The sequence below is a fragment of the Sebastes umbrosus genome, chromosome 4 (genome assembly GCF_015220745.1).
Source record: "Sebastes umbrosus isolate fSebUmb1 chromosome 4, fSebUmb1.pri, whole genome shotgun sequence".
Lineage (NCBI taxonomy): Eukaryota > Metazoa > Chordata > Actinopteri > Perciformes > Sebastidae > Sebastes > Sebastes umbrosus.
Window position 1 is genome coordinate 1,410,690 of NC_051272.1, and position 22,212 is coordinate 1,432,901.

The 22,212-nt window shown below is 44.1% G+C and overlaps 1 protein-coding gene across 2 annotated transcripts in view; it reads right to left on the bottom strand.

Annotated features, from left to right (window-relative positions):
• Positions 1-633: 633 nt before the first annotated feature.
• LOC119486998 (BTG3 associated nuclear protein) overlaps positions 634-22,212 on the bottom strand; it is a 40,452-nt gene continuing 18,873 nt past the window's right edge. The window contains exons 12-13 of one of the 2 annotated variants that reach the window (XM_037767594.1): positions 7,924-8,064; positions 634-1,684 (exon numbers count right to left, since the gene is read on the bottom strand). In XM_037767594.1, the coding sequence (XP_037623522.1) occupies positions 1,565-1,684; positions 7,924-8,064 (261 nt within the window). In that variant the 3' untranslated portion in view covers positions 634-1,564. Of the gene's footprint in view, positions 1,685-7,923; positions 8,065-19,227; positions 19,430-22,212 lie in introns of those variants that run through there. The other variant, XM_037767595.1, reaches the window with a different exon arrangement.

Here is a 22,212-nt window from a genome sequence, read left to right on the forward strand (position 1 = left end):
CAACAACAGACTGAGGAAACAAGAGGAAGCAGCCAAGACCGTGGATGTTGTTTTATCAAGTTCATTTTGTCGCCTGGTTCTTTCCCCAACTCCAAAATACACTATTACATCATCACACTGAGCATGGGAAACTTCCCCAAACCAACACACTGCCTCAAGAGTGTCTCGCTTATCTCTTTTATTGCTGACTGCAGATATTCATCATTAGTGGAGCTTCACTCCAAAACAACACAACACATTCTGTGTCTTTACTGACAGAAAGAAACATGCAGCGGGCACAGAGTGGATTTAGAAGAAATGTAATTACAGTTCAGACGCTGCTATAATGAGGCCAAAATATTTATGTCTTGTTGAAACCATGTAACCATGTAGCTTTAAAATGTCTGGATAGCTGACAGTACAGTAGCCTAATCCTATGGTTATTGCTGTTGACATGACACATAGTTACTTCAAAAATACTAAATACAGTAAATTAGCTCAACTTGAAACAAGACCTCAAAACCAAACTATCATTTTGTGCTCTCTTCAATTGTCTATTTGTAGTGGATGAAAGCAAAGTCATGTCTCGGACATCTTTGAAGCCATTCTGTTGACCATGGTTGGGAATAAAGAGAGAAACCAAAATAAAAACACTTTTATGGCAACCACAAACATGTTTTATTCACATGAGTGTATCTTTTACAGAGACAAAACTGCGGGGGAATAAACAACTTCAAGGTTTCCTTGGTTTTCTATCAGTATCTTGTACCGTCTACCACTGGCACCAGCTCTTCTATTTCATGGTCTTCTACCTCCAAAATTAAAGCTCCTCCAAAATGTCGGCATGTTACAATTAAGATAAATCAAACAAACAAACAAAGCTGTGCGGCTAAAGCAATGTGAAAACAAGAAGAGCAAAGTTAAAGGAAGGAGCGGCCGGGAGACATGGTACGGACTGAATCACGGAGAGTGACGGAAACCAAATTAATCACAACCGAGAGAAGCTTTGCTCAGCTAAATCTACTTTCCACTGCAGTCCAGCGTGACAAGACATGACGAGAGATGGAGCACAGTGCTGCTTGTTTGAGGTTGGATTCAGGGTTTTAAAACCCTCATGGGTTTTTTTTCGGGGTTAGCCAAACGGCTTAACTCCAAATAACTTCAGCATTTTCCAAAAGTTGATGTAAACAAGCATGTGTGCTGATGAAGTGGCGGGGTGATGGTCTGCATAAGTAGCGTCCTCCCTGGATAGACAATAATCCCGTTGTGTATTCTGCTGTAGGTCAGGTCCTTCTGGTGAAAACACCAGAAACACCACAGTTGATTTTGGAGCATCGCAGCCTTTTCAAGTTCTCGGCAAACATTTCCACAGTGCGACATCTGGTTGGCAGCGAATTGAGGAGTTTGCAGGGGTAAACAAACAAAACAAAAAAGCAGAAGAATTCTTCTTCCCTGTGTTTCATCAGTGACCTTCAGTATTTATTATAAAATCATTTCTTTGCATGTCAGACTTGGTCGACCTCTGAGACGCGTCAGGCCGTGCTGTGAATCAGAGTTCTTGGCTGTGTGGAACCAGACGGGGCTCTCAGGTGGCCACGGAGGTGACGATCTGGACCACCTGGTCGCCGCTCTCTCCCTGGATGGCACCCTGGATGGCCTCTTTCACCTCCATGTCCGCCTGCAGGGCCGGGGCCAGCTCAGCAGCCTGAGACACATGAGAGAGAGAGAGGAGAGGGAACAGGTGAGAATTGGGAAGAGGTGACGTAGCGTCCCGCTCCAGCTAATCAGTGCAATTATGAAAAAAGGCTGTAAGTAACAGACGGAGACCAAACCCTACTGTGTCATTGTGGGAGACAACCACAGTGAATGGACCGAAGATAGAAGGAGCACAGAGGAATGACAGCAGAGATTAGAGAAGAGATATATCAGAGAGAAGAAAGAGGAAGACAGTTGGTGGAGAGAGACTTGACAAGTGATGAGCTCTTTGTATTGTAATGCCCTCTGACTGTCTCTCTGGTGTCAGACAGAGCGAAGTATTGTGCTGGTAAAAAACCCTCAAAAAAGATGAGAGGTTCATGACTCAGTCCTGGATGATGACCATGAAGAGTGACTCACTCCTTCCTCGAATGCACGCCAGAGGTTCCCTCAAACACACCTGCAGCATTTAATCCTCCCTCCAGCCCAGCATGCTGTCACTAGACAACGGCATCGAGTGGAGCACAGCTGCACACAATGCAACAACACATGAGGCTGACACACTGTAACCACCGGCGCTAAAGAGGCCAAGTCAAACTCATATGGATCCGTGTTTTTCACTGAGCATTCAGACACTGGACATGATGAACTGTGACCTTGTTTTCCATTTAGAAACACTCATGGATCCAACGCAGTCCCGACTTTAGACCTGAGCTGGAGGTAAACCATGTTGCATCAAAACATTATCACCAACTTGCAGAACTTCCCCCTCTGAATGCCAAAACATCAGCGAGTGTCGCCCCCTACTTCATCTAGATTGAGTCATGGAAACTATTCAATAAAGGGGGAGGAAAAAAATGCAGAGATAAATAAATACAAAAAGCCTAAGTAATTTTTCAAGAACTTGTATAAATGCTACCACATGTCTGGAGACAGATGAGAGCGATTCTCTCCATTCAACACTTTTCAGAAAAAGGGGAAAAAGAACAGTGCTAACCTTCTTCTGAACTTTGAACTAAGATCCAGCAGTGTTTACATTCTAGGACATCAAAACCCAACTGTGATAATAACCCAGCCTGAACCAGGCAGGCCGGGCCAAGCATCTGTGATCCCACACGGGCTGACCAACGCTTCTCTGCAATACAGTTTCAGGTATTTCTATTTCTAATTAGTCAACGTTAGTCTGTGTCTGTATTTCCGCCAAAGTGTTTTAAAGCTGAAGTAGGCGAGATTGGAGAAAATATGATTATAAAAAGTTATTTTAATAAAACGGTCGCTATATCGTGACAGTAGTGCATGAAACAGGTAATCTGAAAAAAAATCATGTTCCTCTGTGTCCTCCGATGCTCCTAACGGCATCTGCAAGATTTCACAGACCAGAGGAAAACAAGCAGTAAGAGCTGATCTGAGGTCTGCTGTCCATCTGCTGTCTAGAGCCGGCTGTCAATCACTCACCAACTCCGACCAAACGGTGAAACTAGGCAGTGCTGATCAAATATGAATCAATATTCTGTTACGTTAATGTCTATTTCTCTGAAAAGGTGAAAGGTTATTATGGGATTTTTGCCCAATGATGCCAAAAATATACTGCCTACTGCAGCTTTAATTGTATGCGTAACATATTTTGCCACGTGATTGATTATTGGTTGGATAGATCTAGGTAGGGTCCTTTAAGGCAAGCTTAAAAAAAATGGAAAATGAAAAAGAGAAATCTACTCGAACATACTGGATGTCTCTTAGCACCAGCTTATTTTCTTGGCACTTGACGCCATACGTTATTTTGGCACTGACGTCTAATGTGCATCTGGTTTTGACGAGTTAAAATGTTGTTTGATCAATAAACACCACATTGTTAACAAGCCGTCGCATTCTGTCCTTGAGCACGCCCCCCGCGTCCTCGCCTAACCCAAACTCCACCGAACACAATGCTGGTGACTGATCAGACCTTCTGCCTACTTTGTTGATTTCTGTGGAGATCTGTGTACAATCAAACATTAGGGAAAAAAATGAGCTCTTTTTTTTAAACCTAAAAATCCATTCAAATGAAATCAGTCGAGTAAACAAACAGTTTGATTGCTGCACCGAGCAACATGGAGCGCAGACCTTGGAATGCAGTGTATCAGTGGCAATCAATGCTTCTATCAGTTTGTGTATGATCCACACCCAAAACCATTAATCAATACAGGGATGCTTTAATCACCTCTACGCTCACAGGGGCAGAGAACCAATCACCTAGACAACTGCAGAAACAAAAGGACAACAAGTCAGGGTCTCACTGAGAGAGCAAAGTTTGAACTAAGAAATGGGCTGCCTGCAGGGAGATCCATATCAGGATGGAAGTGGTACTTTACACAGCCACGAATCATTTCAACTTCTCTCTGTTTATACTAAACAACCCAACAAAGACTCCCATCGGGACTATAAGGTACCCATTTGAGCAGTAAGGACAAAATGTGATATTCAACATATTTGGGGAAAACAAAAAGTAGAGAGAACAATGGAAAAGTGCGGTTCTTTTATATTCCTCACAGAGTCGATCTGACCACTTCAAAGGCCATCATGCCGCGTGTCTGCTCACCATCCTGATTCCACATGTTGCTCAAAACAGCCTGATCATCAAGGGATTTTAGGCGTATCTACTAATCACTACTCTTCTCCTCTTAAACACTCCATCCACTCCACTTTATGACGTTAAATTACTGTTTGTCCAAACAGCCGTCATAACGACTGAAAGCTGAGTGCATTTGATTTGAGCAAAATTATGACAACAGTGGAAAAGCGGACCCAGAGTACCTGCAAGTGGTTTTAGCTAAATTGCAGAAATTACATGCATATTTCCATTTCAACATTACGGTAATTATGAATGAAATATTACAGGATTTATTCTGCCTCATTATGAAGCTGATCAAACCGTTGTAGCACAAAAGAAGGCAGGTGTCGGGCCCCGACGACCAGACACTTTGGCTGCTAGTCAGCTTCTTAGTTCTCCACAGAAGAACAGAAAAATGACGCGAGGGAAGAACACATGTATGGATTCCTAAAAGTGGAACAATGTGACCTGAAAGGATGAACTCTTTTTAAATTGTAGGTAGGTAGAGCATGATTATTCTGTATAACAACAATTAAAATAAACTATTGGCCACTCCATTAAAAAGAGCATTTTCAGCTTTAGAGAGAACGTATGTTTCACTTAATCACCAGTTAATGTCAGCATTTATGAAACAGGGACATTTAAAAAAAAAAAACGTGATTAAATTCCATCCATCTTTCCATCATCTGTAACCGCTAACTGTTAACCGACATTAAGCATTTTAACCGATTAACGCTATCGGTTAAAAGAAATGTTAATAATTAACTCAAAAGCTGAGCGTCTCAGAGGAGCGGCTCGTCTCTTTAAGGAGAAAAGCTGGTCCACCTTAACAGCCCACCTTAAGAGGCAGAGCCGGAGTTGCAGGAAACAGGAAGTCGGCTCCGGTCTCTCCATGGATGTATTAAAAGAACAGCTCCAGCTCTCTTGAGCGGAGGAGTGGTAGTTTCATAGCATTTATTCACCGACAAATAAACTGAACACACACTACTACACCTACGTTCACAGCTAGAACGCCACCAACAACCTCACGGCGGCGAGCACGAAGCCTCCGGCAATGCTAGAGCTGCTAACGTAGCACAAACACACACACTCTCTGTTGGACACTCGCTAACGTTACACCGGGCAGACACACAGCTGACAACCTGCTAAACTAAACTAAATGTGCGGTGGAGACTTTTACTGGGAAAGTGGCTGCATGTCCGCGACACTACACGCAGCATCGTAGCTGCTAAGTTAACGCTCCCGGACGCTGAACTGGAGACAGTGAACGCAGCATCGTGGCTGCTAAGTTAACGCTCCCGGACAGTGAACTGGAGACAGTGAACGCAGCATCGTGGCTGTCAAGTTAACGCTGCCGGACGGTGAACTGGAGACAGTGAACGCAGCATCGTAGCTGCTAAGTTAACGCTCCCGGACGGTGAACTGGAGACAGTGAACGCAGCATCGTAGCTGTTAAGTTAACGCTCCCGGACGCTGAACTGGAGACAGTGAACGCAGCATCGTGGCTGCTAAGTTAACGCTCCCGGACAGTGAACTGGAGACAGTGAACGCAGCATCGTGGCTGTCAAGTTAACGCTGCCGGACGGTGAACTGGAGACAGTGAATGCAGCATCGTAGCTGCTAAGTTAACGCTGCCGGACGGTGAACTGGAGACAGTGAACGCAGCATCGTAGCTGCTAAGTTAACGCTCCCGGACGCTGAACTGGAGACAGTGAACGCAGCATCGTAGCTGCTAAGTTAACGCTCCCGGACGCTGAACTGGAGACAGTGAACGCAGCATCGTAGCTGCTAAGTTAACGCTCCCGGACGGTGAACTGGAGACAGTGAACGCAGCATCGTAGCTGCTAAGTTAACGCTCCCGGACGCTGAACTGGAGACAGTGAACGCAGCATCGTAGCTGCTAAGTTAACGCTCCCGGACGGTGAACTGGAGACAGTGAACGCAGCATCGTAGCTGCTAAGTTAACGCTCCCGGACGGTGAACTGGAGACAGTGAACGCAGCATCGTAGCTGCTAAGTTAACGCTCCCGGACGCTGAACTGGAGACAGTGAACGCAGCATCGTAGCTGCTAAGTTAACGCTCCCGGACGGTGAACTGGAGACAGTGAACGCAGCATCGTAGCTGCTAAGTTAACGCTCCCGGACGGTGAACTGGAGACAGTGAACGCAGCATCGTAGCTGCTAAGTTAACGCTGCCGGACGCTGAACTGGAGACTCCCGTCAACCAATATCTGTTGTGCTCCTGCAGCTGGAGCACCGCTGCATGCGAGGCACTAATCTTGTCAGTTAACGGTTAATAATCGGTTAACGAGGGTCGGTTATCGGTGAAGAAAATGTTTCAAAATAATATCCTTATACGGGACATTTAGACACACTAGGTCACCTTAATGTAACCTGCATGTCTTTGGACTGTGGGAGGAAACCGGAGAACCCGGAGAAAACCCACGCTAACACGGTGAGAACATGCTAACTCCACACAGAAGGGCCCCAAGCCGGGTTTGAACCTGCAACCCTCTTGCTGTAAGGCAACAGTGCTAACCACTGCACCGCCATGCCGCTCTAGACAAAATCGTTCACACATACTGTATTTTCATAAAATACACTGCAGCACTTTTCTTAAGCACGAATAAAAGTGTTTTGGTGCTTGGACAAGCACAGCAATCCACTGTTCCAATTGGATGGCTGTATAGTGTTGAAAAACGGGTGTCAAGCAATGTGAGGTGTATGGCCATCGAAGCGTTTCCAGCTCTGGGATGGGCATGATATTCTCCTGGTTGAGTCATCAGTACAAACAAACAGCAACTCTGGATTACGGTTCAGTTAAAAAGAAATCAAAGACACACGACGGTGCACGTGAAACTATGAGTTCCAACGAGCGCTGCAGCGAGAATAAAAGCTTCACCAAGAATTCAGTTTCCTGTGCCACGACTGGCAGGCGGATGTGAGAGGCTGAGCTTTGTAGGATAGTTCAATCAATTCCCTTTTGGATTTGTATCAGTTGTTTATGACTTGAGGTGGTGGTTTGTTGTTTGTGTGGAATGACAATGACCAGAGACAGCTGATGTGACTATTTATAACTGATGGGTTAAAACAGAACGCTGTAGGATCATTGAATTATCCAGAGGACACGTGTTTTTTAGTAAAATTGAAGTTACTTTTAAAAGCAAACTCATCAAAAAAAGATACTCCTCCAACTTCCTAGCAGCTTTCCTGGCTGATTTTACACATGTAGAACGTCTTTGTATAAAATTAATCTTGAAAAACAAGATTTCCTGGTTTGGAACAGAAGCACTTTCTGTACATTTCAGTTTATCTCTGTTACTTCTCCACATCAGAGTACTAAAAAAAACAACCACAACATCGTGGGACTTGCATCTTCTGGCCAATACAGCACAGATTAATGGCATCACTGATGACAGACTCTTGATCTACATTGTGTGTTTCAGATGGAGGGAAGAGAAACGCTTATTTATTATGGATTGCTTAGAAAACAAACACGTGTAGTGGGACTGATTCAGATTAGTACCGGGGTCTGTTTCACCTCAGACGATAGATGCATACTCCAGCACTTGGAACGCTACCCAGTTACAAACAAGCTGTGTCTGTGTACACGTGTACGAGAGCCTAGAGGAGTTTGTGTTTGTGCGTGTGCTGTTTTACCTGTACGGCAGCTGTGTGCTCTGCGACGGGGGCTAGTTGGACATACTGCACTTGGATGTCAGGTGGGAGGGGGGAGCCCTCTACTGCGGTGGCTCCGCCATCAGCTGATGCCACCGCTATGAGCTGAGCCCCACGCAGCACCTATAGGACAGACAAGAAGAGAGAGGACAAAAGAATAGTCAACCATAACTGTTTTCACTCCACATTTATCATCAATCAATCTGCACTCATAAAACTGTAATAGATCCGAATAAAAACGCCCCCCTCATCAGCTTCACGCTGCTGAGTTTAAAAAGCAATAATCAGGCTGACTCTGTGATGATCTACAGCACACACCATTGGAAACAAGAAACAAATAAAAAACAAACAGCAGAAAGCCTCATTTATGTCCTATCTGATGTGTTTATGTTCTTTTATTGATTGCAGCCATCAGTGTGTACAAGCCCGCTGTCACACAAACACACCAAGGAACTTTCTGCGGCAAGGAAAAAGTCATGCGGCGGCATCGGAGTGACGTAAATAAACATTTCAGTCCCGCTGTTCTCACTGCTTCTCATCCCGCCCTCTGTTTATACGTTGAGCTGGAGAGGAACTTTATGGTCCATTCAATTCAATTATATTTTTACAAGTTTTGTTTTCCGAGGCTCCATAACATGATATGCTAGTTAGGATTCATTTTTATTATTTGGGTTCCTTTAATTTTAGCCATATTTAAACAAAGAAAAATAACAGAAATTGGCAGAGAATGGAGAGTGAGACATCGCAGGGGGATCCTAATCTCCCACAGCGCTGAAAGTCCGCCAGGCGACGTTGGAGCTCTGAGGCTTTAACGCGCTAATTACAGAGAAGCTCAGTGCAGCTGGAGCGTTGTTGGGTATTCCTATAGTTTGTTGTGTGCTATTCCTATAGATAGACTGTAACCACCAACACATAGAGGGCAACACATGTGTGACTTTGCACAAGTGTATGCACGCACACACACATGCTCCGGGATTAGCAGGGTGCTGCTGTTAATTAGGAAAGCATATCTCCCATGTGACAACAGACATACAAATTAACATACAACCCTCCTGTCAACACGGACTCAGAAAAAGACGGATGGAGAGAAACCACTGACTCGGCTTTGTGCTTGCTCATAGGGATGCACCGATTGTGAAATACATGGCCGAGACGATACTTCAAATAATAATTTGGCCGATAGCCGATGCTTTTTCTGTTGTTGTTTTTTGTTCTGTTGGTATTTATTCCCCCTGCTGGGCCAGAGGAACAAAGACATCTTCACTATAAAGAAAAAACAACTGGACTGTTTTGAAGTAGAATGAGCACAAATTCAATCATACAAATCTATGAAATACCCTTTAATATAACCTTTAATATAACCTTCTTTCACATGAAAAATATATATATTTTTTAAATATAACTGCTTCAAATGCCTTTCTAGCTGCTGTACAACTACCGACTCAATGAGAGGATTGTTTCAGTAGTTGCGTAGCCCTCAATCTTATTTCCATAGATGTATTTTGTATATACAGTTCCCTTTGTTAACACCTTATTTTGAAAAGCGGACGTAGTCCCACGTGTCTACTTCCTCTAACTTCTCCAAGTCTAGCTCAAGTCAAGGCTAGCTCTCCCGTCAGCTGCGTTCTCTTTATCCATCCATGGTCAGCTCCATCGGGGCCGTTTGACTGCATTTAACATAAATGTCAGTATCTGGGTGCTCTACAGTTGTAGCATCGGCCCATTTGACCACGGAGACGAGAGCGACGGCCGGCTCCACCGCCACGTTACCGCAATACGACAAGGTTTCCTGTCCTGTCCGAATTGATTTTTTTTCCCACCCCTAACATTTAGCCATCAGCGCAAAATTGATGCAACACAACAGATTAACATCGGCTACTGCTGATAGGCCGATGGCAGTCAACAAGGCAAACATCAGCTGATACAGATGTTCGGTTGATGACTGTGCATCCCCGTCAGAGACCACACTACTACCCTCCAATGTGGCCCAGGGCTTTCCAACAAGAGGTTTTCTCAGAGAATAGGGGTGTGGGGGGGGGGACTGGTTTGAAATAAAAGGCATTCCTACATGAACCGACGGCTCGGCCTCATTTCTATTTTCCCCAGTTTCATGGCCTTGGACTGAACACAGGCCTCATTCAGTGTCTCCTGTCTGGCAGGTTCCATGGATGTTGTCTTTGTGTGCTTTCTCTGCGATGTTGTGTGAGGTCTGCGTCTCCAGCTCAGTCCTCTTCCAGCTGCGCTCGGTACTGGGACTGGGACTGGCTGGGACACGCTCAACAGACATTAAACTTTAAGGGGGAATATGCAAGCCTGCAGAAAAACCCAAACCTCACAAACCTCAATTACAGATGATGTTTGTTGCCCCCTAACCCGTCCAATCCCAGAGTCCCACACTGCATCCCAACCCCCAGTCCAACCTTGGCTTTGAAGTTATGAGTTAGCGACGGGCTCCAAAGGTTCAGTTAACCCCCCCCCCCCCCCTCCCGCACTCAACCCGCCGACTTGCCTCGTCATCTAAGAGACTTTGCCAGATTTACCACAAAAACTGCCGCCTGATCACCATAATGCGCCGGGCCCAGCCAGCCCCGGCCGGCCCGATGGAAGCTATTAGTGTAAGAAGTCTGCCTGACTCACCAGATCAGACAACCAGGACTCTTCGAGCTCAGACATGGATCGAGGCTGAGTGAGCGAGACTCTTAATATAGCAGAAGACTGAGCCGTGTCAAATGAATCATCGCGTTAGAGGACCCATAAAACATTCCTGATCAATTAGAACGTTAGCCTGGAGGGTTGGCGTAAACAGTAATCAGACTGTTAAAGGAATAGTTCGATATGTTGGGAAAGAGGCTTATTCACTTATGTGCAGAGAGTTAGAAGAAAAGATCAATGCCATGTCTGTGCACTGTTAAGTTGGAGCTGGCAGCTAGTTAGCATCTCAGCATAAAGACTGGGAGTAGGCGTAAACAGCTAGCTCGGCTCTGTCTGAGCTAAGATAACCTGGCACCACCGAATGAGCGGATTTCCCGAAATACTATGATATATACTTGAAATAGGGATTATCCCACAGAGACTGAATCCATGAAAACAATGCTCGATCAGTCACCTCATTGAGAACAGTGAGAATCCAAATGTATTGCCAGCTGTCAAGTGTTTCTCCATGGCAGACATCCACAGAGATCCATCCTCATCCCCGCACTTCATCACACTGTCCTCCTATTAGGAATTAAACGCAGCTTCTGCCAAGTGCGCATCTGTCTGCAGCCGTATGTATGTGAACGTATCTGTGTGTGCAAACCCCAGCACTAACCATGTGTCTGCACTGAATGTGTATAATTACCGCAGTTCAGGAGATTCTATGTTTGATACTTGAGATGGTAAACACTTGTCTAACTCAATTAGATTCTCAACCTCCATTTGAGAGCAGTTTGCATTCTCAGCTGTGAGGAGCAGCACACAGAGGCTCACAAAAGCATTTACAGAGTTGGAACGGTGTGTGAGATCTCTGCGGCGATTACACAGGAACTTCTCGGGTCCACATCCTGTCCCACGACTCGCTTCGTCAGATCAACTCCTCTCCGCTGTTTGGGTGTAATACTGTCACGCTCGGCTTTAAAGTGTGACTCAGTCGAAAACAATCAAAAGCTAAAGAGACGTAGATCCACTTCCATGAAGATGTCAGGAAAGTGTAAACAGAGGATAAATTTCACTCTTGTATTACGATATGTTGTTCCCCCTATAAGCAATAATTAGTATTGATTTATTGTCTATAATTACCACAAGGTGGGAAGTTCATATAAAACAGTACTGAGCAGCGTTATGTGATTCTGTGAGTACTGATGATAATTACTCCTCAATCAGCTAATAGAACATAATCATCATTAAGTTGTTTGGAAATGATGCAAAACAAAAAATCGTATTAGGGAGAGGTTTTATGAGGTAGAAACTATTCTGCTTGTGCAACAAATAAAGATTGTTCGTAGAAACTAATACATTATACAACAAGGTGAGAAAGGTTTGAGGGGGCTTTCTTGGAGCAGGCAAGTCCCTCGACACTGGGAAAACTTTACAGGCTTGCCTTGATTGCCTAACTGCCTCAGTTTTCAACTAAGAGCCGGGATGACTCACTTAAAATGCAGTCCAATATATTCGATTTGACGTATTGGGCTCAATTTGTCAGGAACAGGGGCCATCGGCAGGTCTTAAGTGTATTAGTTACTGTTGACCTCAAAGTTTTAGGGATTGGGACCCCTTAAATAATCAGCGCCGGCTGGCGGGCCACCCCCCGTGCTGAAGGTCCAAAGAGCAGAGCAGACTAGCAGGATTAAAGGGCCATGATACTGCAGCACAGCACTGGAGAGGAGAGCGCTGAACAATCAAGAGCATCTTAAATTCTCTGCAGGCTTCGCTAGCTGCCATGGCCTTGAGAAAAAAGGAAAAAAAAAAAAAAAGAAATCTTTTGCTGATGCTGTAATGCTCTCAGTAATGGATCCAGGACACTAAGGAAACACAGCAATGGGAGAGCGAAGACACAAACATGAACAACAACAGTGGCTTAATGCAAAAAAACATCCATGATTCCATGACTGAAAGACAATAACCAACTGGATAAACAAGGCTTTGTTGCCCAGCCCTCATCTGAGCCCGTCTGAGGATTTGAAAATGTTCTTTTTTCTCCTTTCACATAATATGAAACTAGTTAAGCTTGAATAAAGAGGGCTTTAAGAAAATATGGGTTGTTCAGAAATACCACACTGCCTCTGAATTTCCATCTCTTCCCTTGGTAACAGTCAGAGTGCTGCATCAATTAGAAAATCTGCTTCCGCAATGCACATACTTTGTGCAAGCTGGCATCAATTCCCAGGCTCACAGGAGGTCTGAGTTAAACTCAGCTGTGAATCGGACGATACTATGAGTCAACCGCTTAGTGTGCATGTGTGTGTTTGTGTCTGAGTATGTTTGCTTCACCCTCGCTGTAATCAAAGTACACTGGAATCCCCCATAACACGAGAAGAAACAAAAACACATAAAGACTTTTGCTCTACAAAAAGAGAGCCACACAAATCTGGTTCCTATCATTCCCGAAGGGATACTTCCTCTTCTTTCAGATCTGAAAAAAACCAAAACAGGGAAATGAAAAAAGAAACATTTAGACTTTGGAGTGGCTGGAACTTCCTCTCAGCTTCACAGCCGTCAACAACATCTGCAACTGCCAACCGTGGACAGATGTCCAAGCAGGAACACTAGCTCCGGGTGGGTAGGAGGGGGTAGAGGGGGGGGCTGAGGCCTGGCTGAGACTTGGCTGTAAAGATGCCCATCGACACAGCGGTGTGCTGAGTGCTTGTTTCGTGTAGACTGGGAAAATGAACACGCTGTCCTAAATATGTCTCACTGCAGGCATTAACTCTTAGTTACAGATGCCTTTTATTTTACCTCTGAGTCGGAGGACTATTCTGATTTCTACTTGGCCTCGGCTCATAATGTGATCGAATAGACAACAGTGGGCTTGTGATACAAATCAAACAAAATGTCAGAAGTTGAAATAGAAGCCAAAGAGTATCATGCTTTGTTCATCTATGATTTGTGAATTCTATCACGTATTTACAGTTATAGGTTCAGACTTCTGATAAGTGATATGACCATACATTACTGATACATCCATCTCCTGTCCGCACATTATTCTTTGAAAAGCATCCGTACTATAACTCTTTCAGGACCCCTGACCTTGTAACCTGGCCCACTGCTTCCCATCTCCACCCACACCCTGACACTGTTTCTACACCAGAGCTCAACACCTGCATCCAATCAAACCCTCCCCTTGCATCCTTTGCTCCACAACTCCCACCAGCACACTGGGAGTCAGATTCAGACGGGGCTCAGAGAGGTTTTACGACAAAACCAGCCTCGACTTGAGTTCTGATCCAGAACCAGCAAATCAAAAGGGGACTGATGACAAAAATAACAGCCGTAATAAAGAGTCGTTCCCCTTAAAAAACAAAGAGGAAGAAAGTTCCATTGAAGGTTTTCTCTGTTCTCGAGCGCAGATCCAAACTTGGCCGGGTAATTGACGAAGGCATTTTTACAACGTCGGTAAATGTCGTGATTTAAGATGATGACTTTATCGTGTTTCTAATTACCCCGTTTAATTTGATGGAGCCAGAGGAGATGTAAAACTCCACTAACAAAATATCCCACTGCAGAAAAAACACCCATCTTAACAAGTCATTTAATCTCGTATTGAGACAGGATCTATAAATGCAAAGTGATGAAAGCCAAGATGTTTCTTAAATTAAATGTCATTTACACAACTGAAGTGATATTCTGTTTACAGTTCTGGTACTTCTCTTTAAAGCAGCAGTGGGTAGAAATGGAGCCAATATGATTAAACAAAGTTATGTTTATAAAACAAATAATCTGGAATTAATCATGTTCCTCTGTGTCCTCCGGTGTCCTCATGTGTCCTCCGGTGTCCTCCGGTGTCCTCCGGTGCTCCTAACGGCATCTGCAAGATTTCCCAGACCGGAGGAAAACAACCAATCAGAGCTGATCTGGAACCTTGCCGTCTCTGAGCAGCTGTCAATCACTCGCTAACTCCGATCAAACGGTCAAACTAGGCAGCGCTGATCAAATATGAATTAATATTCTGTTACCTTAATGCCTATTTCTCTCCTCAGATGTTCTCAGGATCATCTCATAGTGCACGGTTTAGCTGTAAAATGAGAAAGTTTGTGACCCGGCAGCCATGTTGAGATCAGTTGAGGAAATACCAAGCACCGCCCACCAGCCAGAGCACAGCCAATAGGAACGCTCTCTCTCTCTCTGAAATGACCTGTGATTGGTCAAAGTCTCCCGTCACGGGCTAGATGTTTTAAAGCCTGAACACAGAGCCATGAGGAGGAGCAGAAGTCTGGTTTTCTCTCAGAACACTTGAATTACAATATGCTGAAAGGTTATTATGGAATTTTTGCCCAATGACGCCAAAAACGTTCTGCCTACTGAAGCTTTAAATATTCAAAACAACTGAAGATGCTTTGGAAACTAGATTTTAAGACTGAACATGTCCAGACGACCTAAGAGTGACCTTTTGAGCAGTACACCCAAACCTCCAAACAATCTGTCCAGAAATCAGCACCCTTTGACATGCAGCAGCCAAGAATCCAACAGCTCTACTTCAGGGCTCAGATCAGCCGTGACAGACATCTGTCATCTCACATCAGCACGTAGCACACTGGAGTCTTTAACTCGCTTATACATCGCATCACTTTTACTGCTGCCTGTACACTTGCCAGCGCTGGTATAAGAGGAAACAAAACAAACCATTCAGAGGACTCTCTATCAAGTAACATCCAATCTCAAACCATCTGGATTGTGCTTTCTCTGGCATAATTATTTAATAGTCACGTTAATGTGCAGAAGAATGTGCAGTCGGAATTTTACAAAACACCTTTTGTTGCAGTGTATGTAAGCTGTCCTTCTATCCTTTCCATGAAAAACAAGTTTTATTGTTCCCCAACTGCTATTCATGCTGCTTTTTTCCAAACACGATACTTCACGCATCCATTTTACTCCATTTCTGTGGTTCGTGTGCAGACAAAAAAAAATATCAGACTATGCCGTTTACATGCCAGGAGTCACTGGAAAGACTGATGAGTAATCTAGCTCTGGTAATCAAATGCTTATTCTGATTGTGTGTCAAATATCCTGATTAAGTTGTTACTTCAACGAGGTTATGATTAACCTAGAGTTCATGTAAATGCACTATAACTATTTCTGTAAGAACTGCTGTTGAAGCTGAGACTGATGGATGTTGAGCACTGCAGGACTGGGACTGGTGAGGCAGGGCTGCATCAGGCCCGTACTGATGGTGAGTCACGCTGAAATGCATCGAAAACATCTGGTCCCTCTTACTCACACACACCCCAGCGACCCTGAGTTCTGCCCACAAAGACAAAAGAAAACACCACTGGGGGTACCCTCCTCTGCACTGCTCCGAACTGCTGAGTTATTAACACACACACACACACCTACGCACACATTCAGAACTAAGGATTCCCCGATCTGTGGCCCTTTATCTCCGGGCCATGATGCCACAAGGACACAAAGCAGACCACTACTCCTTTGAAACAGGATCCACCACTAGGCCTCTAAATCCTTGACTGCTTACGTACATCCCACTTACACTAAACATTGGTCATAAAACATCTTGTTTGTATCTTTTCATCTCATTTTTACCCTCCCATCGGACTGTGAATCACGGGGAATCTCAACAGCCCCTTACACATTAGAAACAACATTCTTGAGCAGAGAGAGAAAAAGGACAACTGAGTAACTCGGGCTACGGGCCAGCAGTTTGATTCCAGCACAACTCACACCCTGATTCTCTGAGGTTAACCTCACAGATTGTTCAAGCATCTGCTTTTTGTGTACAAATGACAAATCAAGAGATACCGTTCTAGAACACCAGGCCTTCGCCGAAGCTAACTGACAACAGGCATCGAGGAGCTGATGTCTCTGGCACAAACGCACTCAACTGTATCAACACATGCAGTGCAACATGAGTTCAGAGGAGTTGGCCCTATTTTTCTCAGCAACTCATCGACACATCCTTCTCTGTGCACCGTCACTCCAACACAATATACTGCCTGTATTTGTCCTGGTCCTGGACTGGTTCTGTGTTTACAGGTCCTGGCAGCACGGACGAAGGGACCGGTGCCGAGCTGGACTCTGTTCTGTGACCCAGTTCCCACAGTGACCATGAACAATGCCGCTTGGGAGGGTCCAACAGATGCATCGCAACATGTGCTGACAGCAAGGGGTGGCGGAGGTTCAACTAGGAGAAGGAAGTGAGGTTGTGGGGGGACCGTCTTTGGACTCTTGACGATCGCGTCTAAAGTCCCCGATGGGCGGCATTAAGGTCCATCATCGGTAAATGAAGCAGTCGGATGACAGGATCAATAAATCCGGCGAAGCTTTAAAGTGGTCTCTTGAGATGTGCTGGATTTTTCAGACTGACACGGCGTTGGCTTACAGCTATCTGACAGGGAGAGTGCTCAGAATACAAACTGTGAGCTCCTCTGTAGGTTTGCATTATTCTTGTTTCTTTTTTGTTGTGACATATTAATTAAGATGAGTCACAGCAATGATGGGTAGGGGAACAGGTGGGCATCCCAGGCCATTGTGGGCACATTATATTTGCCCAACAGAGGGCACCAATATTCAATATTTGTTATGTGACACCCGGTACCATGCATGTGTTTCTGTCGGATTCACAGCTCAACTACTCTCAGATTTCAATCATGAACGGGACAAAACATCTCTTCCAGACGGTGTCCTTTTCTGGCTTTCCTCTCCCCATCTCTTTTTTTCTATCTCCCCTCCTCCTCATCAGTCGCTCCTTTCATCTTTCAATCCTCCATTTGGTCCGCATCAGTGCGGGGTAAGATCACAGCACAGAGAGAGAGAGGGGGGCACTAGATAAGAGGCTACAACAGACAAGGAGTGCAGTAAAAGACTAGTTATTTTACGGTTTCATGGGTCTGCCTTCTCTTCCGTCTGCATGAGAGGGTTTTTATAGGCTGGCGGGGGGAACTTTGGATCCACTTTTGTTCAGACTTTCAGCTGGCACAGTTCAGGGCGAAGTTGGCACAGACCGACATGGAAGCGGATACAGAAACATCTGCAGCTGAACTACACAGATTCGATGTAGCATGAGAAGACGAAACAAACAAAGTGGATAGTGAGATGCGTGAAGCACGGTGCACTGTTCATTGCATGCAGTAAATCTCCAGTGACAATATATAGAGCATGATGGGTGGACAGAGGGCAGACAGAGGGGTCAGTCCTCAGCCCTCTCAGGGTTTTTACACAGCCGTCTCCTCAACTACAAAGACACCCCAGTTTCTTTTATTATAAAAGCTGGAACAGCGGTTTGACCCCTTGTCCTTAAACAAGACCCCAAATCCTCTCACTAATCTTTTACTGAACATAAAACATGTTTTAAGTTCATTCTGGAGCAACAGTAAGCAAAGCATGATTAGTACCAGTTCATCTACTGGACAGCATGAATAGATTTATTATATCAATGCAGTCTTGTCCGTGCAGCACTAATCCTACTGAAAATGCATGACAACAGATATCCACACCCAATGCACACTCAATGCTAACTGTATTGCCAAAAAAACACAAAAAATTGCATTCTCAGAAATGTAATTCATGAGAGAATACTTCACACTTCTGAGGACAGATAAATGCATCACAACGGCAGTACGTAATAGGCCCGTGCAGAACATTATAGAGCACTGAACAGAGCGAGTAGCAGCCTTATAAACAGAACTAAAACAACTCATCAAACAGAGTGGCAAACCAACTTCTATTTTCCATGATGTAAAGTCAAAGACTAGCATATGTTTAAGGGACAGTCTGCATAGTCTGTTGACAATATAATGACAGCTTTGAGGGGAGAAGTCACAATATGTGTTATTTCATTTAAAAAAAACAACAACTAATAACTAGAATTAGTAATAATTAGCATGTGACTTCTTGAGTTATGGCCAAAAACGTGACAGTGACCTTTGGACCTTGAGTCCAAGTGGATGTTTGTGCCAGATTTAATACAATTCCCATCAGGCGTTCCTGAGATATCGTATCCACAAGAATGGGACGGACGTGAAGTCACAGTGACCTTGATCTTTGACCTTTGACCACTAAAATATAATCAGTTCATCCTTGAGTCCAAGTGTGCCAAATTTGAAGAAATTCCCTTAAGGCGTTTCTGAGATATCACGTTCACGAGAATGGGACGAATGTGAGGTCACAGTGACCTTGACGGTTTGACCACAAACAGCTAATCAGTTCATCTTTTTGAGTCCAAGTGGACGTTTGAGCCAAATCTGAAGGAATTCCCTCCAGACATTCCTGAGATACTGCGTTCACGAGAATAGGACGGACGGACAACCTGAAAACATAACGCCTCCGGCCACAGCTGTCGCCAGCCCGGAGGTATAAATAGATTGATTTGGCATGCACACAAGTAATTTAACAATCCATTACCCATACCCATCCCTAGTGAAGAGGTCAGATTTAGATTCATCCTCTCAAGGACACTTGACACCTCAATTTGAGATTTTGTCCAGTAAATGAGCGATGCTTCTTGCATTCAGATTGTGGCTAAACACAACTCACAAGTATGAGCCAGAGCATCTAAGAATGTGAATTTTAATAATGACTCTCAATGGGACAAATACTGCAGAGAGACACAAAATAAAAGGTGCAGACAACCGTGAAAATTATTCGCATAAATTAAGAGGCGCAAAAACATCTGTGTTGAACAGCTGAAAATCACAACTGGAGAACGCGACAACTTTTCTTTTTTGATGCAATGGATCGGCAAGGATTCAACCTGAGAGTGTGAACATCTGACAGTTCATGTGACCTGGAGTGATGGATGCGGCAGATGGCTGGTGAAAGTCAGGTGTATCCACAGCTACAGCTATATAGCAGGGGGAAGATGAAAAGAAGAGAGAGGGAGAGAGGGAAGAGAGGAGAATCGCCTCAGAGACAGAAAAAAAGAGAGCTTGTGTGATGAATTGTTCCTGCTAGGTTACACCAACACAGCCTCAGCACTATTCTCCCAGATTACAAAAACAGTGACATCATACATAGCCTATTTGATGTAGGCCTCTCTGTAAACACACACATTAGACACTTAAGAAAGCACACATCAGGATTAAGTCTGATCTGTTTTGTCTTTGTCCGAGGTTCTTAACAAATTCGGGTCCAAGATACACTTCATCAATCACGATAAAGACGTAATCTGTCATTTCTATGTGACCATATCTGGTCAAAGTGATTTATCTCCTTGATTAAGTGCTATCACTAATATCATACTTTTTTGGACCCCGTTTCCCTCGAGTGTCTTTATGTGCTTTCTGGGGTTCATCAGATTTAAGAGCTGACCTAAGAGTCGGGCGCACTCCGCTCCATGAGAACATGCAAGTGAGGAAACGCTGCCACTGTAGTGTACCCCTGTATGTGTGTGAAAAGCTTGACCTGCAACATGAAGTTTAAAGAATAAGTCAGTGTGTGTTTGTTTTGGCACTGCGCTCATATCATTTTACAGACCCAATCAAAGTATGAGCTAAATAGAAAGGGAAAATAAAAGAGCTTTTTATTGGATCAGGCTCCCAGACACTGCCGAGGGAATAGAGGCCTTTGTGCAGCTTTTTGTTCTCTCATCCTTTGGTGTCTATCTTCAAGAAACTAGTGCCTACACATATCCCACACAGCTAAAAGTGATAGAGCTGATGAAACTCTGTGACCTGATATGAGTCACTGCTGGTGTGTTGTGGTGCAAAATCTAAACCATACTCTGGCCAATAACTTCCAAAATCCTAGAGAGAGAGAGACGGAGAGGAATGCTGCAGCGAGCAAGTCATCTGAGGACACAAGCATGCGTGTGTTTTTATGGTGTGAGAGAGAGGAGCGTGGGGATGTGTGGTGACTACCTCAGTCAACTGAAAGCACACACTGCTAAACAACAGCCAATAAAACTATACAGTACAAACAACAAAGCATATGCATTCACACATCATAAACGTGCGTGCACACGGATAGCCGATAGCGCTTCAAAACAATGAGCGAACTGGATGATTGAGGTCTTAATCAGTCTATAAAATATAGAACTGAGCAGCGGAAAGCACATCCACCCGCTGGGTGGCTTGTAACGCCTTCTTCACCCCAAATTCTGACATATATGTGACATAGAAAGGGTAGTCTTAGTTTTGAAGTGCATGACTGGAGGTCCAGTAATCCTTTAGAAAGTGAAGTTATTGTAGTCACATTCCTACATTTGAATAAATCAAGGCATTACTCTACTGAGCATGAACAAATAGGTTGTTACTTGCATTACGTTCTTAAGCCTCTAAAGTCTCTTCGTTGGCATAATATCTATGGAAAAATCTCCTTCGTCTTATTCTGCCTTCACTTCATGCCAGAAATTTCTGAATTATGAGTAGAGTGCATATGACTGAGCCAACCAAGTGGCGAATATAACTCCAAAAAAGTCTGAATTTAAGGCTGTAGACTTTATTTTGACAGACTTTTGACTATTTTTACTACCAACGTTGGAAGGAAGAAGCAATGTGGTCTTCAAACTCAAGGAGCTGCGCTGGTGGAGGCCTATTGTTAAAGTACCGGTGAGACGATGAAATACGGCTGGTTTGAGCATTAGTTCCATGAGTTTCGAAACTCATCAGATGCCAAAACACTGCACACAGCGGTTTATAATACTATGAGGAAGAATTTTACAACTCTGGGAAGGTATCAAGGTGATAATCATTTTATGCTCTGTTTAAACAATCGCAGGGTTAACAGTAAACTGACGCTGTTCCTGTTACAAAGCAATAGACCTGTAATGTGTGCTTGCACGTATTGCAAGAACCACAATTATTTTAGGGGATAAAGCAAAAGTAATGTGATGAATAGTGTAGCTACTTGGGATCATGTGGAACTCATTGCCTTAAAAAAAAAAGAAGAAGTAAATAATAAGGTGTAATTTTCTCGTAATGACCCCCAACAGTGAATATGTTTAGCCTCCATTCATATTTTAGAAGGAAAAAAACCTCCATTGGCTATTACATGAAAACACCTGTCCTAACAAAATAACACAAAACAGTTTAACCACCAGATGGGCAGCGTGAGAAAGAACTTCCTTCCCTTAAGTCTTGCTTCTAGACAAACATGATGAAATCATGAATGTGAAATGATGTGTTGGTCTGCAGGCGTCCATATGTGGCCTGCGATGGTCATACACAGACCCGGCTCCGCTTTGATCGAGACTCGCTCGGATCTCAGCGGAAAGAACAGAGAAACAGGAAGGGCCCTCAGTCCGAAACATCCAAGACGGAGACGGAGGAGGGGAGAGGGATGGACAAGGGCAGAGACACGGGGAGGGCACAGAAAACATCCGAGTGGATGTGTTGCTAAGGGGTGTGAGGGCTGTATGTTTCTAATTAGTGTATTATTATTACAGCAGGTGACGATCACACGCCAAGATATGCAGCAAAACACCTGCAAAGGCAGGGAGGAAGAAGACTGCTAGCTAGTAAACACAGATGTAAACAATGCTGGATTTAACAAGGCTGGATTTAACACACAGAAAATCTGCATTGTAAATGTTTATGAGGAAGGAAATGTATTAATTCAACACATTAGTTAAACCATAAGGATACACATAATGTGTTTCGCTAAGCAACATTAAATGTAAACATAACT